This window comes from Centropristis striata, chromosome 4 (genome assembly GCF_030273125.1).
Source record: "Centropristis striata isolate RG_2023a ecotype Rhode Island chromosome 4, C.striata_1.0, whole genome shotgun sequence".
Lineage (NCBI taxonomy): Eukaryota > Metazoa > Chordata > Actinopteri > Perciformes > Serranidae > Centropristis > Centropristis striata.
Genome location: NC_081520.1, coordinates 31,723,538 through 31,741,654, shown reverse-complemented (window position 1 = coordinate 31,741,654; position 18,117 = coordinate 31,723,538). Strand labels below are relative to the sequence as shown.

General features: G+C 40.8%; 1 protein-coding gene across 2 annotated transcripts in view; it reads left to right on the top strand.

Moving 5' to 3' along the window:
• The first annotated feature begins 4,496 nt into the window (after positions 1 to 4,496).
• grm5b (glutamate receptor, metabotropic 5b) overlaps positions 4,497 to 18,117 on the top strand; it is an 89,871-nt gene continuing 76,250 nt past the window's right edge. The window contains exons 1-4 of one of the 2 annotated variants that reach the window (XM_059330878.1): positions 4,497 to 4,589; positions 12,861 to 13,251; positions 14,069 to 14,506; positions 14,719 to 14,833. In XM_059330878.1, coding sequence (XP_059186861.1) covers positions 13,099 to 13,251; positions 14,069 to 14,506; positions 14,719 to 14,833 — 706 coding nt within the window. In that variant the 5' untranslated portion in view covers positions 4,497 to 4,589; positions 12,861 to 13,098. Of the gene's footprint in view, positions 4,590 to 7,265; positions 7,431 to 12,860; positions 13,252 to 14,068; positions 14,507 to 14,718; positions 14,834 to 18,117 lie in introns of those variants that run through there. The other variant, XM_059330880.1, reaches the window with a different exon arrangement.

Sequence of the window (18,117 nt, the reverse complement as noted above, 5' to 3'; positions counted from 1 at the left end):
TTAAAAGTGCATTGAATTTGCATTTCTCTTCTTAAAATGTGATTTAAAAAACAGTGTTATGTTATATTACAAAAACAAAGCCCACATCTGTTCCAGTGGACTTCTCTCTCTGTTTTTTTTTTTTGTCAGGTTTTCACGCAATAATTTTATAATTACATATAAATCTGCCAATGCAGTGAGACTTTTCACTTGATTGCAATTCGTTTCAACCATAGACTGTATAAATTATAAGTTTCAACTAGTTTCAGAGATGAGTTGCATAATGTTGAAGTAGGAGGACAGTTCTGCCTTTTGTGTCAAAGTGTCACATGAATATTGACACTGTCTCATTAAGTGGGAAATTGGAAAACTCAGGAAGATTTCAAAATATATTCAAGACATATTTGTGACATTTTTTAAAGAAGGTTTATATGCAAAGCATGGAAATATTTTAACCCTATAAAGCCAAGTGTATCATATTTGATACATATGTTTTTGAGACCTCTACATCATCAGTGTGATATTTTCTTTTCCTGAAAAACCTGATGAATACATAAATTGATGATTAAAAAAACTGAGCAACAAATTTCACAAAAATACCAGATGTAGCAAAAATGATTTGCTGGTTCCACTGGTGGATCTGTCATTGCTGCGTGAAATATTCATGTCAGCAGATGTATGATGTTGTTTTATATGGAAAAAAAATATTTTGTATGTTTGAGGAAAATGTTAAAAGTAAAGTCAAAGTTTTATTTGGTTAAAAATATTGGGTTTTATGTGATTATGTTAGTTCAAGAAAAGCAAATTGGGTGCAACAAATTGCACAAAAAGATCAAACATGATCCAAATTAAATTCATATATGAAAATTGATATTGAATTTAAAAAAATGTTAGCGGTTAAACAAAAGCTCCAGTTTTGAAAATTTAGAATTTTCTGGCAATTATTTCACGGTTCAGGCTTTATAGGGTTAAAAGAGTAAATGTCTGATGACACCAGTGAAACAATTAAGATGATTAGGCTGGTTAGGAAATTGATATCAGAGGCTGAATGTTGAACACATGAGTAGTGGTTGAAAAAGTATTCAGATCCCTTAACTCGAGTAAAAATACTAATACCACACTGTGAAGTGACTCCACTACAAGTAAAAGTACATAAGCATCAGCATCAAAATGTACTTAAAGTATCAAAAAGTAAAGTACTCGTTATGCAGAATTGGCCCACTCAGAGTGTTATATCTAAATATATTATTGGATTGTTTGTATTGATGCATTTACAAAGATGCAGTGTTTTAATTTTCAGAAGAAAGGGCTCATTTTACCTAGTTTACTTAATATACTGTTATGCAGTATATAAAGAAAGTATAATCATTTTAAATGTATCATGTTTTAATCTTAACCTGTAAAGTAACTAAAGCTGTCAGCTAAATGTGGTGGAGTAAATAACACAACATTTGCCTCAAAATGTAATGTAGCAGAAGTATAAAGTTACAAGAAAATGGAAATACTTCAGTAAAATACACATACCTCAAAATGATACTTAAGTTCAATTCTTGAGTAAATAGTTACATTCCACCACTGCACATGACACAATCTTATTGTTTACTTTACTTAAAACGAATAAGTTACATTAAAACCCACATGTTTTACTTGTTTAATAAAGCAGAAATCACAGTATATGAGGGTGAATGTTTCATAACTGACGTCCTCGTTTCTCTGTTGGCATTATGCGGTTGTAGTTTTTTTTCTCTATTTGTCCTACTTAGAGTGGGAATATTGCAGACAAGTGACATCCCTGTAAATCAGCTATGTGTCTATGGCAACCATGGGTATCCACTGTTATTTTGAAATGCCATTGAATAATTGATTTGCCGACTGTGACACTGACTCTGTTGTGCTTGTGATTTGCGTAGGAGTGTGGTAAAAAGGGAATTTTATCCTATGGATGTTTAGATGCATGTGCTGCACGCTAGCTGAACACACACACACACACACACACACACACACACACACACACACACACACACACACACGGTGCTAGTGTGTTTTATAGGGTGTGCTTGTTGCGTTACTGTAATCTTATTTTCTCAACCAGGGGACCTGTCGCTGTGCAATGCACTCCACTTTAGCCCACACACTCTGCTTAACAGTGTCAGTGTCAGATTACACACAAACACACACACACACACACACACACACACACACACACACACACACACACACACACACACACACACACACACACACACGCACACAGTGCGGATGATTTTCATCTATCATCAGTTTCAGTCCAGTCCTCCATGAATCGACACACTCGAGTCTGTCACACGATTCTTTATCATTTTTCTGATTGATCAAAATTTGCATCAATAATGTTTCGAGTGTCCTTCTTAGAAATGAATGAGTGGAATGTGTGTGTGTGTGTGTGTGTGTGTGTGTGTTTGAGTGTGTGTGGGAGAGAAAGCGAGAGTTTGACTGACATCAAATGAGACAAATTGAGCTGATCCATTGGCTGCTTGTTGATTTTCTGTTTTACTACAGTAGTGAATGTTGCCATGGAAATGTGACCCTAGCAGACTGAAACTGTATGCATTGTTGAGTGATCCGGGACATTCTTTATATATGATATAACAAATAATATCCTTTATATGGTGAACGAGATATTCCAACAGACAGCTTACCAGTATCATCTATTTCTCCGAGAGACATCTGTAACATCTGATCTAACCTCTGAGATTATAACAACTGTTTATTTTGGCTTAAAGCTGGGACATATGAGCAGATGAGGGATCACTAGAAGCCAAATCCTCCAAAGTCTGCAATTTAACACCAAACGTGTCACAACAAAGAAATGCCAACTTTTCCAACCTGAATCTGCAGCACACATCCAGTGAATCATTGCAACCATCACTATCCTTTAATCGACTGTGGTCGAGTCAGTTGTTTTATGGTGCTTGCAAGTGATCGCAGACCATGTTGTATTTGTGTTTTTTGTGATTATCAGTTAATGGTAAATGCATGACATAATATAGTTAGAACTTTACAAACACGTAGAAGCAATTTGGATATATTCATGGGATATATTTCCATATTTTAACAGATATATTTGCAAATATCAAAGGCTAGTACATTACAACTTGACTGAATTAACTGATTTGTATCACTCTGTTGGCGGTTTGATTGAATATGTGACTTCATGACTGTAAGACAGCTGCTGGAATGCATCATTGTTAGGTTTAGTCTGTGAAATAACAGTTGAAGAGGAAGGGCAGGTAATGTCTGACTGTCAGGCGCTCTGAACTACCACCTTTGTGGATGGTGTCCTTCATTTATGGGATCTCTTCACACATTTTTTTTTAGTTGCAATTAAACTATACTGACACTATGGTTTCAGCATGCCCTGCGTCTTCCTCTGAAACCAAACCAGCGTGATTTTCATCATAACACAATATTTTTCTGATCATACCATATGCTACTACTGGTCTTTTTACCGATTAACCCACCAGTGTCTCCACCTTAATTTGGCAAAAAGTTTCTTAAATGAAAATGTATTTGAAATTATAAAGCAAACATGCATAATATCAACTGGGATATTAATGTATTAAATTCAGACTTTGACAAATGGCCCTTTCACAAAATGTCCTGATAAAAATTAGTAAAAATGCAGTAGTTGTCTCAAGGCCATATTTAGATTACCCAAAAACGAATTCCTGCAAAGACAACCCGGGGCCTTTGGGGCCTCTGATGGTCCGGGGTCCTGCTGCTTGCTTTGCCTCATTGATAATTGAGCTTTGGGGACTTTCACTAGTTTTGTTATGGCTCTTGAAAACCAAAAAATTGGGATTTAGGTCAACCCACATTATTTCTACCAGTTACACACACATTTGTGTACCTACTATATGTGTGTGTGAGTGAGAGAGACAGAGAGAATCTGTTTATGTGTGCATATGTGGTGGTTTGTTTGCCTGTTAGTCCATAGAGAGAGAGAGAGAGTGACAGAGCTAGAGGTCAGGGTTAGTAAGGCTATCACTGCATCAGCTAAAGCCAGCCTGCATCTGCATGCGAGGAAGACAGTGTGTGAATGTGTGTGTGTGTGTGTGTGTGTGTGTGTGTGTGTGTTTGTGGATGTGTGTGTGTGTGTGTGTGTGTGTATATGTCTATGTTCTTTTAATGGTCTGCTAATCCCAAATGCATTTGGCTGGCAAATTAATCCAAGCCTTGTCATAGCCAAGCTCTAAAGCCCCCTCTATCCCATACCCCCCTCTCCCTGTCTATGCCTCGATCTCCCATTCTTCCTCCCGGGCTACTCTCTATCAGCATCTATCTCCAGATGGTATCTTGGAGGTAGGTGTGATATCGAGAGAGAGAGAGAGAGAGAGAGAGAGAGAGAGAGAGAGAGAGAGAGAGAGAGAGAGAGGGAGGGTGGATGACCTGTGACGCCAACGGAGCCTCCTCATTGGAGCGCGTGGCGCGGCTGAGAGAGAGAGAGGACAGGGGGGCTCATTTGTTTCCATAGTGAAAAAGTAGATTACCCACCGACAGCATGATGCGCTGATAGACGCGTGAGGGATGCTGTGTTTCTCCAGGAGCATTCACCTGTCCTGCAAGCAAAGGTAGGCTGTGTAACCTTTTCCATTCCTGGAGGGGGACTGGTGTAGTGGCATGACCGAGTAAAGACATTTGCTCCTGCATTAATTCTTCTGCATGCATCTCAAAGTGTCTACAGCAAGTGGACGCTTCCTCAGATAAGCCCATCTACGGACTATAGGCATTTGTAGGAGTAACCCCATTAGAAACAATCCCTTCTATAATAGTCCCGTGAGAAAATGTGTCTTTTGTAGGCTAGTCACTGAGAACTGATGGCATATGATATTTTTTAATCTCATACAATTCCTTTTTCTGCTGCAAGATTTATGTAACACGTGGCGCTGTATCACTAAAGTCGTTTTATTTTACTATCCAGGTGAATATTGTTTTGCCAGTTTGCTGTCAAAAAGGGAGATACATTTCCAAACAATTTCCCCAGAGTTAAGGAAAGCTCACGATAGCATGCTTTACTGATCGATTAAAGCCAAATAGAAATAATAAATATAAATAATCGTAGCCTATTTAGATTGAAATAAAAGTTGCCATACCCTTAAAAAATACACAAACAATTCTATTTTCGTACAAAATCTGAGTAGACCGTCGTTGCTGACAGTGGCAGTCAGTGTCAGTGTTATGGTTGGAGACGTTTGCAAGGGAGCAGGATGTTTCCATTACATTTGTATCGATTTTCTATCTTTAATGATTTGATCTCTGTGGGTCTTTTAAGTGGACGCCGGGCGAAGCTGTATAGGTTAATGGCTCTCTACTCCTGTGACCGCTATGAAACTTCAAATGTTATCGATCTCCACAACTGCGTCGTTATCCCAGCCCAAGTGTCACCTCTGATGTCTATTTGATCAGAGAAGGTAGAGGAATACAGTCCGCCTTCATTTGACACATTATGGCTATAAGGAGAACAATGGATACAGTATAGCCCGTATTTGCAATGTATAGGCTTTGTGTCCATTTTTCTGATCTATCAGTTTTTTTAATTTATTAAATGCGTTTGTGAATTACATTAATGTAAGCAATAGGTAGAGGGACCAATAGAGAACTAGAGACGGTCAGAGGAGGATTAAACAAAAAACAACAAAGAAAAAAAGCGTAGAGAGACAGAGAGAAGATACTTAAGTCACACGAATCAAAAAGCTCGGTATCACACTGCACAGTTTTTGCTCTATTTCTCTGTATATCTGTCTATTATCCCCTCTGCTGGCGTGACTTAGTATAGCCTACGTACAATGTAACACTTTGGCAATACGTGCTGCCTTCACACACCAGTTAATCATATTTTAATTTATAAGTTTGAATTATAAAGAGAGAGAGAGAGGGAGAGAGAGAGAGAGAGAGAGAGAGAGAGAGAGAGAAAGTGTCTCTCTGTGTGTGTGTGTGTGTGTGTGTGAGAGAGAGAGAGAGAGAGAGAGAGAGAGAGTGTGTGTGTGTGTGTGTGTGTGTGAGAGAGAGAGAGAGAGAGAGAGAGAGAGAGAGAGAGAGAGTGTGTGTGTGTGTGTGTGTGTGTGAGAGAGAGAGAGAGAGAGAGAGAGAGAGAGAGAGAGAGACATAGCCTGGACAGTGTCAAGAAATTAGATCTGATTGGCTGAATCACGATCGAACCCTGTCCAGGTGTTATGTTGAGGTATGTACCCCCAACAAAAAGTATCCCCTTGACTAGTCATAGAGTAAATTGCTAAATGGACAGCGCTTGTATAGCGCTTTTCTAGTCTTCGCGACCACAAGACTGGTGGCTGAGGCTACTACATGGTGCCACTCACACACGATGAAGTAGCACCAGGTTCAGTATGTTGCCCAGGGAAACTTCCTGTAGGCTGCCACGGGCAGGGATCGAACCGCCGACCTTCCGATTAGTAGGCGACCAACTGAGCCTCAAGCGACATGCTGCTAGCTGTAGATTGTGTGACGGTTCAGAATCACAGAAGACGACTTATTTAGTATGGAGTGAAGTTGAGTTTGGGTGAAGGTGGAGCCACAAATTGTTGGGGAAACAGACTTCAGCAACACCTCCCCGTAGCTACTTGAGCGGCTAGCCAGGCTAACGTCTGCCGGACATTTATGGTAGCTATTAACTCTGATTTTATTTTCAGACTTTTTCTAAAAAAAATTGCCTTCTAGCTGTAAACATTTGGATTATTGTCTAAATTAAAAACACAGAAGGGTTATACGTGTAAAGATAAACGTTTGTCGCTCCGTTGTTTATGCTATTAAGCTAAGAAATAGGCTAAGCTAAAGGCAAGGCATTAGCCTAATGAAATTAATTTAGCAGTCTGCAGAGCAGCTGCTGTTCTTTCAAACGTGGTTTTTTTTTCTAGTTCGTCCTCACTTCCCACTACATAAGGTAGGAAGGCATACTATGATGAAACAAAGATAAGGCATTAAATATGAGGTGAAAGAAGGGAAGAAAAGAAGGGAGTGGAGGTAAAAATGAAATGGGGGGTGTAAAAGATCAGAGAGAAGGAAAAATTAAGGGGTAGGGGGTGGAGAATGAATTTATAAAGATAGAGACTTGGAGAGCGATGGATGAGAGGGGAAATGAGGGGAAAACTAGCAGAGGGGTGGGATGGGATGGGGGGGGGGGGGGGGGGGGGTGCATGAGCGGAGGGCAAGCGGGGAGAGGGTCTGAGCAGAGGAGGAGCAGATGAGAGGAAAAGGGGTGGGATGAAGGAGAGAGGTGTTTGGAGACAGGCTCAGGTGTGCGTGACTGGAAAACGGAGGGAGATCGGAGGCTGCACAGCATACAGCGGCAGCTCCGGTGTGTGTTTGACATTGGACTACACATGGTAGTAACTTGCAACCTATTATCAAGCGGGACCGTGCCGGGGACGCCAGAGAGACATATATATTCCTATGAGGTAAGGTCTACTGTTAAGATTTAGCAGAAATATATCCTTAATGAAATATCACCGTGTTTCTTCAGAGACTTATCCTGTCTAACCTACTCAATATTCTGCTCAGAGTGATTTTGTCGCACTTTGATATTACCTATTGTTCTTGCAGCATTTAAAGGGACTTACTTGCAGTTAGATCTGGACTAGTTATCCTTGAATTATATGATAAGGTTATGTCGGTGTAACCTAGTTAAAAAGAGCAGCCAGTTGCACTGATGCATAGGAGATACAGTCATGCCAACAAGACCGAGAGTGATCATAAACCCCGCTTTCATCTGTGCATGCTCTGGCCATGTTCATTTCACACGGCGTCTCTGTCATGCTTTGCACCATTTGCTTGTAAAAAAAAATCGTGTGTGTTTGATTCGGTGCAAAGGATGGACTCTGATCTCCCATTGCGGTTGACGGATGCAGCGCTGCGCCAGTCATTGTTGTTGTCTCTGGGTTTGATTTCTCCTTGGAGAGAGGCAGTTTGACCAGACGCTGTATGTCAGCGTATCAATTAAGGCCACTCAAAACATTCCATCAGTCAATGAATTCCTCTATAGGGACGCTGGTAGAACATCAACGAAACCATATAGATGAAAAATGTGAAGTACAATGAGGTCACTGAAAACTGACGATAGGGAAGAGTATACCAGTGTCGGCTGCAGGTCCCTGTTGAAACATTGCAGGATGAAGTGATTTAAGGTCAGAGCTTGTTTGGGAGAGTGAAGCACGCGCCGCTGTGTCACACCTTGTCTGATACCGCTGCAGCAGGTAAAGTCCTTACTGTGTTAGCACTCCCTGACGACAATGATAGGTTACATGCATGCACTGTTGGAGCTGTGTAACATTCCCATAGGGAGTGCGTTGACAGTGACATGTTGTTATGTAGGTGCTTGTGTCATAACAATACTAAGTATGGTTTAGATAGATTCTGATGGTGTTTGACAAATAACTACCCTTCATTGCCTGATATGGTCATTCACTGTAATACATAATTTATCTATTTAGAGTTGTTAAACAAGATAGAATGACTGAATAAAACCTAGCAGCTATAGGGAAGACACACATGAGACACAAATCTGAAGGTTGTGAGTGTTGCCTGTGCCATCAGCACCAGGGACAGCTCCTAGTAGCACTTTTATAATTCCAGAAACAATGCAGCAGTTCGTGGTGATCAAAATGAACTTTTAAACCTTTCAAAAACACGCTGAAATACCCTAGTTCCTGGGGCTCAGGTGCAAGAAAATAGCAGCTCTGTCCACTTGGGAACAAGAGGCATTTGGAGACACATTGGCACATGCCCACTCAGCAGAAGCCTTCCCCGAATAACTGAAGCTTCCCAAAATATTGCTGCTTCCTTAAATCATGTACACAACACAAAAAGCAGTATGACCCATTTTTTTGCCACCAAATAATTTGAGCAACATTAGTATCAGTTGATGGTGTTTTCTACTTAGACTGGAAGGCAGTAGGCTATGTCTTATATACACAGAAAGAGACGGGCATGCTCTTTTACGTCAAGATGACATGTCAAACTCTTATTCTGCTACTCCATTCATCCCTATATTTTCTGCTGGTAGCGTTACTGTGAGAAGAGGGTGATGTAAGATCCTGCACACTCTTAAGATAAAGAGGGTGAATGCACGTCTGATTTTGCAGAGGATTAAACATACCTGCATTTCCATTAGCACTAAAGTACATTTGCCTTACTCTCTTTATAACTCTTTATTTCTTTCAAGCAGATGATGAAAAGAGCAACAACAATCTATTTTGAAAACTCTAGGTGCCCCCTGCTCCATCATTAATATCACACACGAATGTCTGTGCGTCATAGGGACATTAAATGTATTTGTGTACGAGGGATTCTTTCAGATATATTGTAATTGTTATTGTCTCTGTTTAATGTGCAGTAAATTAAATGATTTCTCACCACATAAAACAGTGTGTCAGCACTAATGAAACTCATTGAATTAAAACCCGACCGAGAGGGAGGCAGAATGTTTGTCTCTGCCTATGTTGTCTGTTAATGTCTGTGTAAAAGTTGATTTGGAAGGTTTTATAATGCCCTCGTGCGTAGTTTGGATAGAACCAGATAAAAAAATGCCTAATGGCGTGTGCGAGAGGTTTGTTTAGGGAATGAGGATTTGATTTTCTTTTCCTTTCAGCTACAGTTAGGCCTACGCAACAAGAAAGAGACACAGAGGGGGAGCGTGACAGAGAGACACAGCATGTATGTAACTGAGTGTGTGAGAGAGGCATACTGGAGGGTTGCAAATTAACAGTGGCTTGCCTTTGGGAGAGAGAAACGTGTGCCGAAAGGGTTTTTAGTGAGTGGGAATGTGTCTTACTTGAGATAGCAGTGCAGCTTTGGGTGAGGAGAGTTTAAAAAATATATTTGTAACTTTAATGTGGCAGTAGATGAACAGAATAGGAGACAGAGACACAGTTGCGTCATCGGTAGACAGTGTCAGTGTGTGTGTGTGTGTGTGTGTGTGTGTGTGTGTAGTTTGATTTGTTCATTATTGGAGCAGCAGTTAGCCCTGTTGCCATCCTGACACTGTCATGTTAATTACATTCAGTGAGGCTCTCTGTCCCTTGATGCCCGTTTTTATCACTCTCTCCTTTTTCGTCTGTTTCTTTTCTTATCTCCCTCCCTTCCTCTATCTCTCTTCCACTCCCTCTTTCTTCATACACTTCCCCTTTCTCTTCTTCCCGCACCTCTCCCTCTTTCCTCTTCTCTCCCATTCTCCCCTCCTTCTATCTATTCACGTGATGCTCTTCCCTTCCTCTGTGTCCCTCTCTTACTCTATTACTATATTTCTCCACACTCAACCTTCATCTCTCTCTCTCCCCCTTTCCTCACTCCGCTAACCACCAACATCCCTGTCACGACCTTGGTCCTGTTTTGCATTTCAGTGGATGACATCCTCTGCTGTCTAAACTGTCCCAGCTCCCCTGCTGTTTACGGTCAATTAAATCGCTCCATTGCAGTGAAGTAAAGTATTTGTGTAGCTTTGAGGTTAAGCAAATTATAAGACTTGCCCATTAATGCAGAGGAATGGCTACTTTTAAGTTTACAGGGGAGGAAAGTGATGCTGTCCCCCCCATTTGGCTGACTGTTAAACAGCATAAGCTTGGTTTATTTGTTGTAGCTAGATGTGTCCTGTGTGTCTGTTTGAATCATCCTTTTAGAGGTTGACCACATTTTTGCTTCACTGTCACCTAACCTCTGTTTGTACTTTTTCATTAAATGGATGCATTCTATAATTCATTATATCAAGGCACATGCAATAGTCTACTTGCTTTCCTAGAACAAAAGGAGTACAGAATACCCCTCAATGCACAGTTTTTGCTTTAGTCTCGAAAAACAATTTATACTGTAATGATAGCAGTGGAAGGGGGCCCAAATTGGAGAGAACACCCAAAAGGCAGTGTTAAAGTAATGCAATTAGAGCAACAGGAGAATAGGCTATAACATACTAAGTTTGATTTGGTTAGAGTTGATGGGCGGACACTTGGGGAATGACATATGCCATGCTGATGGAGGTTTTTTTTTGCTCATGAGGGCTTTTCAACACTGGAATTAATCTTCAAGGGACCAAAACAAAAATAAATTAAAGCGAAAATGGGACTGCCAGGGGTTTAATGTGACCTTGTTGGTGTCATAGTTTCAGAAATGAGTGCTGCATTAAAACTTGTCAGACGACCAAAGATTCCTCACAGCAGCTCTGAGGTGTAATACAATGTTGTGGTTGTGTTATTGATATTATGTTGACACAGTGGCGACTACGGTGACTCTGCTCAGTCATGGTGATTTAGAGCTGTGCACCAGGAAGATCAGGGCAAGGCCATAAAGCTGGGTCGGATTTTTTAATGTGTCAATCCAGAGCGCTGGTCTAGACTGGATTCTCTAGTCATCACATTAGATTTCATTAAGAACAAGCAGTAACAGCTCATTATTTTGGTCACTATAATGGCTGATTCAATAGTCGTTATACTGATTTAATTTGCACAGTTTGCATCCCTGTTTCAATTAAGCATCAAGTTTACTGAGTGAGATTGACATTTGCTGTGAACTGGGTGCACACAAACATAGTGTCAAGAGAGAGTGAGAGATATGACCTCAGGCTTTAATTCACGCAGTTTTCTCCTCTAGTCGCTAGAAAGACACGGCATGAAATGAAATTCTTTGGACCTTATTTATATAAAGGTGTTTGGATGTTATCTTAAAGGAAATATGTTACTCTTGTCAGTTGGTGTGTGTTGACACACAGCATTCAAAGTTGGCTCCTCCTTCCAGGCTTAATGAGTCAGAGAGAGAGAAAGAGCGGTGGTGGGCGAGCAAACGAGAGAATGAATGAAGAGAGGGAGCGCCGTTATCGAGAACAAAGCAGTGGATCAGATTTTTAAAAAAAAAAGGTTATTTTCTAATTGTTTCACAGTGGTTACATTCTAAAGCACAAGTTAACACACCCACACATACGCACACCACTACAAAACCCTGCGAGAAGGTACCATATTACTGGATTTTGTGCGAATGCAGAACTTCATCCTGTCGCTGCATGCGTTTGTGTCAGTTACAAGCAAACAGGACACAGCAGAAGAGAGAGATGAGAAGCAGGAGAAGCACCAAATCACACAGTGATGTCATACCCTATTCATATCCCAGGTCATCAATTATCAATATCAAATGCTAAGGGGTGTGACAAGTTGGCGATAATTGACGACTTGGTAGTCAGAATGGGCTGCACACCCTGTGTGCCGTTATTGGCTCGGGTTACACACCCATGTGGGACTCAAAGGCTCTTTGCTGACTCCCAGAGATTCCCCCAAACACAGCAAAATAAGAAGAACAGATAAAACACAGGCAGAGTCATGCAGGGTCTCTGCAGATACAGACACACACTTCTCACTTTACTCATTACTTTGGTATGAGTCTATTCATATTCTCTTTGAGGAAATGCATTATTATACCTTTAAACTTGACTGAAGGTCTGAATTGCCCAAAGTACTTTGTGTTTAACAAAAAACAAGTGTGCTGATCTGGCAAAATGTTTGTCTATTCATCTGTGGATTTATTTACATTTTAATCCCACATTATAGTCAGACGTTTATTTCCCCATTTTGGCAATGTACAGTTTGATAATGTCAAGCTTAAGTAAAGCTAGGACATTGTGTCTACTGACTGTGATTAAAAGTAAATAGATCAAACTATTCAACTCATCCAACCATCCAACAGAGACTAATATGTTGAAATTCTAACTCTCTTTTCTTCTCACAGGTTTATGTGAACATGTCTGTCTGTCACATGTTACTGTGGAGACCAACTCTACCTTATAATTTGGGGAGCCTAAAGTTGTTTCTGCCAATGAGACTAAGCCCAGATTTTCTTTTTTAATTTCCCAGGTTGCACTGCTGCACCTGCCTCAGCTGTTGCAGTGATGGTCCAACCGTGAAAGCCGAAGGAAAAAAAGACAAGGTGGAAGAAAGGAATATACTGAAATCATCCATTCTGTAAAAGTCCTCGGTGCCACAAGCTCATGCCATGGCCAGGAAAAGTGTTTCTTGGACAAGTAGTTTCCTGTAAAGGCTCTATACAACACATTTAAGATCTGCTACTCCTTTGTTACCTCAACGGACCAAGATGATGCTTTGGCTGCTGCTAGTTTTCTCCATTTTGGTGGGATCTGATCAAGCTGACTCTGCCCAGTCTGAACGACGAGTTGTAGCACACATGTCTGGTGACATTATCATTGGAGCATTGTTCTCCGTCCATCACCAGCCTCCTGCGGACAAGGTAATTTTGTATTTCTGCATCCGTGTATCACTGCAGGATGGTTTGTGTGTCATAGTTAAAGGAATTCAGATTCTGTGACTGTACATTTTATATATTGTGATATGTATTCCTGCCTAGATATGAACTTGTTACATAAGTGAAGACAGGAAATGGAAAATGAGTTTTGGAGATGATTGTTTGCCAAATTTGCAATCTACTGCACATAGTTATAATGTTGCTCTGCTTATTAAGACCCAAATAACACATTCAATTTGTAGAATGGTACCTCTGTGTGAGCTCATGAACCTTAAACCTCCATTAGCTTCCCCAGGAACCTTTAGCCACCTACTGACATTTAAGCCTTTTCCCGTCTCATTATGGATAATTGCAAACAGAAAAAAATAACTCTTTAAACATGGCAGCCATGTGAATATAAAACCAACATTATTCCAGCAGTAAAGCACCAATGTGTTTGTGGGAGAAATAAATGTGAATAATTAATACCACCATCATTGATGACCACATTTACGAACATAACTATTATATAGTTCAGTTGACCCTTTGCCAAGCCCTAAACTAATATGAAAATTGTCCAATCCTTTGTTAGCAACCAGGTGATGATGTCTAGTGTGTGTTAGCATGTTGGAGGTTTTTCTATTCACTTAACATTTCCATACAATGCTTAAGCAATGCTGACACACCATTCTTGTCTTATGTCATCCGGAAACCCGCAAGTGGATCTTACAGTTCTTTAGGGATTTCTGGCTGAACACTGATGGAACACAGTAAAGAGTCAATTTGACTCGATTTGATTTCTTCTTCCACCTTGTTTACACAGGTACATGAGCGCAAGTGTGGCGCAGTGCGAGAGCAGTATGGCATCCAGAGGGTGGAGGCCATGATGTACACACTGGACCGCATCAACAGCGACCCGCACATCCTCCCCAACATCTCCTTGGGCTGCGAGATCCGGGACTCCTGTTGGCACTCAGCTGTGGCTTTGGAGCAGAGCATCGAGTTCATACGGGATTCGCTGGTCTCCTCTGATGAGGCTGAGGAGTGGGGTGGAGGACTTGCCTGGGGAGGCGGAGGAGGTGGAGGATCAACGATGAAGTGTGCAGACCCTTCTGCCACTCCAATGCGGGGGAAGAAACCCATTGTGGGTTTAATTGGACCCGGGTCAAGCTCAGTGGCCATTCAGGTCCAGAACCTCCTACAGCTGTTCAACATACCACAGATTGCCTACTCTGCCACCAGTATGGACCTCAGCGATAAGGTGAGACCACGTACCTGTTGACAAATGTCTATGCTGTATAGATTTAAGCTCATAAATATTACAGGGGCAGTTAGAGAGGGAATGTATTACTGCTGCCTTAATGCAACTTTAATATGATTATGTAGTAATGTAATTACACATTACTTCCCTGAATGTTTTAGATACTCCAGGATAACTCTTCTTGACATTGATCTTTATTTCCATTGTTTCAGAGTCTTTATAAGTACTTTATGCGGGTGGTGCCTTCAGATGCCCAGCAGGCAAGAGCTATGGTGGACATTGTGAAGAGATACAACTGGAGCTACGTGTCCGCTATACACACTGAAGGTACAACCACCCACACAATCTGTCTTTGACTTTTAAACTTCTCTTCCAAGCTCCGACATGTACACACAGACCCCCTTCCTTCTCTCATCCTCTCTCTGCCTGGATATACTGCGTTCTTGACTCCTCATTACATTTATTTACTTGATTCGTAGCCAGAGTGATTTAAAAAATAAATTGAATGGTAGTTCAAGAAGAAAGCCCTTGGTTGTTTTCAACTGTATAATTGTGAAAACCTTTGTTATGCTTCACAAAAAGGAACTTTTTGAGAAATTGGAGCCAAGGTTAAAAGCAGAACATTTTTCTTGCAAACATGGCAGGTGTATTTTCAGTGCAAGGACAAGAAGCAAGAGAAAGACAAGCGATAGAGGAATGTAATTGATGAGATCATTTTTTATTTTTAGAGATAGAGATTAGAGACAGAGATAGAGAAAGAGATTATTTAAGAGATTTTCAGCTTACTAATGTGATGAAAATTGAATGATTGAAGATATTGAAGAAAGCCAGAAGCCAAGAAGTTGATGAATCAGTGGTATCTAAAAACAGCAGTGTACAGTAGATCAGCAGGTAATTGCTGGAGGAAAGGGAAATTAATGGGGTCACAAGAACAGGTGGTTGCCACACTGCCAGAAATAAGCATCTGGGGATGTAGCGGGAGAGAGGCATTATGCCAGAGAGCATGATCAGAAGAAGATAGAGTGTCAGATGCCATTGACCTCAAAATATAAAGTTTCTCCTCAGAATGTATGCATAAATCCTCCGTGATTAAGGATGAGGGAGAAACACATGAAGACCTGAAGAAGGATTGCTTGCTATAAACATAAATATCTTGATATTTGATATATGTATAGATATGTTCTTTGATGTTCTGTACAAACTCGCTCACTCTGAAGGTGATAGTGGGTCAGTTGGTTTCCTGGTGGGAGATAGTGTCTGCTGTGTCTGTGTCTGTGTGTGTGTACATGTGTCCGCTGAGAGATGGCTTGTTGAACCTGAAAGTGTGTGATAAAGAGAGATAGACACAGACACGCACACACTCATACACCTAGAGGACTCTAGATCCTGGCCTTTGGCACTGCCTGAGGGCATTACAACAGCATTTGAATTGAGGTATAAAGGGTAAGTGTGCATGTTAACAGTGTGCATGTATGTGAGTGTATACTACATCTGGATAACTTGTATGCATGCATGCATGTGCTTGTGTGTTTTTGTGTGAGGAGGACTTTAGAAGGAGCAATTACTGTAAATTATTATTTTTTCAGTAATAAAATTGATTAGTTAGTGTGGTTTATGTGTAGGAGTTTTTAATTGATATATTTTGTTTGTTCAAGCTATGTATTTTTACATCAAATTAAAGCTAGAGTGCGGACCTTTAACATATAGTATATGAAGGTATGTTACATTCAACCCTTGCCAAATGAGTTCACACAATGCTGATTCAGCCTGTCACTGCCAGGGAAAGCGCTCTGTATTTCCCCATGTTGGTGGGCTGAATACAACTACAAATTGTAGAGCGGCCCTTAATACCATTTTTTTTGCGCTCTGGAGCTTCTGTAATAATCAACTGTGAATATCTGAAAATTTTCATTACGTTTCTCCGTTTTTGTTTGAGATGGATTTGATAGCTCTGCTAACTGCTATAGCAGTTTACACTACATAAATTAGCCTGGTGGCTAGCGGAACTTTCCTCCACTCTTAGCTTGACCTGGACAGAATTTCAGCCTGCATTCACATTTTGTCAGTCTAGCATTGTTGAACCGGGCCAAATTTAGTAGCCAAAGCAAAAAACTGACTGCTGAGTTGTCACTTTACCTTTCACCTTTCTCTATGCTCTGCACCTAGTGTGTGTGTGTGTGTGTGTGTGTATGTGTGTGCAAAGCCCTGCCATCAGTGAAACACTGATTTCAGAGGAGGGGACTAAAGACAGACAGACACTGAGCTGAAATGGAACACTGTGCTGCAATGCATCTCTTTCCGTTTCATTTAAGGCATTCATTTTTAAAGATTCTGTTATTCTAAAAGAAAAACAATATTCCCAAAATTAAAAAACCAAAATACCTATCCAATGAACGAATATCCAAATGTTCAAATATTCATTCAATTCCCTCCAGAACCAGTAGTTTAACTTGACATCACTTTATAGTTAAATACAGTTATAGTCAGTGTAACTGCTTATTCTAGCTGCTTATTCTAGCTCTCTGATTGGTTACACAGTATGTCAGTCTACCTACAGGTTGGGGAGTGGGGGGGGGGGGGGGGGGGGGGGGGGGGGTGTCATAGCACAGGAGCAGCATCTAGGAGTATGTTAGGAGCTCTAGCAGTATTTGTGTAACGACTCACTGCCAGATGAAAGTCCCACACTCCATCTTTAAAGTGAAATTCCAGTTTTTGTCAACCTTGCTCTTACACACACATTCTTGTGAAAGAAAAAATGCAAACGTTTACACACTTTTGATAATCTGTGCACATTTGTTCATGTAAATGATGGGTTACAGACACATTAGCCTAAATATCTGTAACAATATAGTGTCAGAAATAACATTTGTCTTGTCTGTGACATTTATTTTTCCTTCTCATGAGACCGATCTTCATATGAAAGTGTGTGTATGCGTGCTTGCTGGTGGGCTGCTATCAATCTTAGTGGCAAGACAGCGAGCATGTATATGTAAAGGCATTTGCGTTTGAGAGAGTGTGTGCAAATATATGCATTTCTCAGGAAAGTATTGGTCTTTGTATTTCCTCAGACAAGCGTGTTCGACCTTGGAACTGGTCCTCAAGGTCGACTGCTGCCTTCTCAAACACAATCAGTCTCAAACACAGATAGAGGGAGGGTGGCAGAGTGAAGACGGAAAGGATGAGAGAGAGAGCGAGAAGGATAAGGAAGAGAGGCAAGGGACAGGGAGGGCATTGGAGGAATTGAGGGAGAGGACAGAGAGAGAGGGGGGGGTAGAAGGAAGGAAATACGAGAGGAAGGGACAAAATGAAGGGTTTATTGAGGTATAAAAAGGAAGAACAGAAATGGGGGATGAGGAACGAGGGAAAAGCAATAATAATAGTGCCAGAAAACCACAGAAGACGGAGTTCAAGGTGTGTGTGTGGTTGTGGAGTTAGGATAGATAAGAGTAAAGCGTTCAGGAGCTGCAGATTGAGAAGGATTGGGGGTAGGGGGGCTCATTAATTCTCTGAATTAACATTTTGCATCTGGAGGGAAGAGTCGATAGAAAGAGATATGCAAGAAACTGAATAATAGATGTAATATCAGCACAGTAATAACATTGACGTAATGA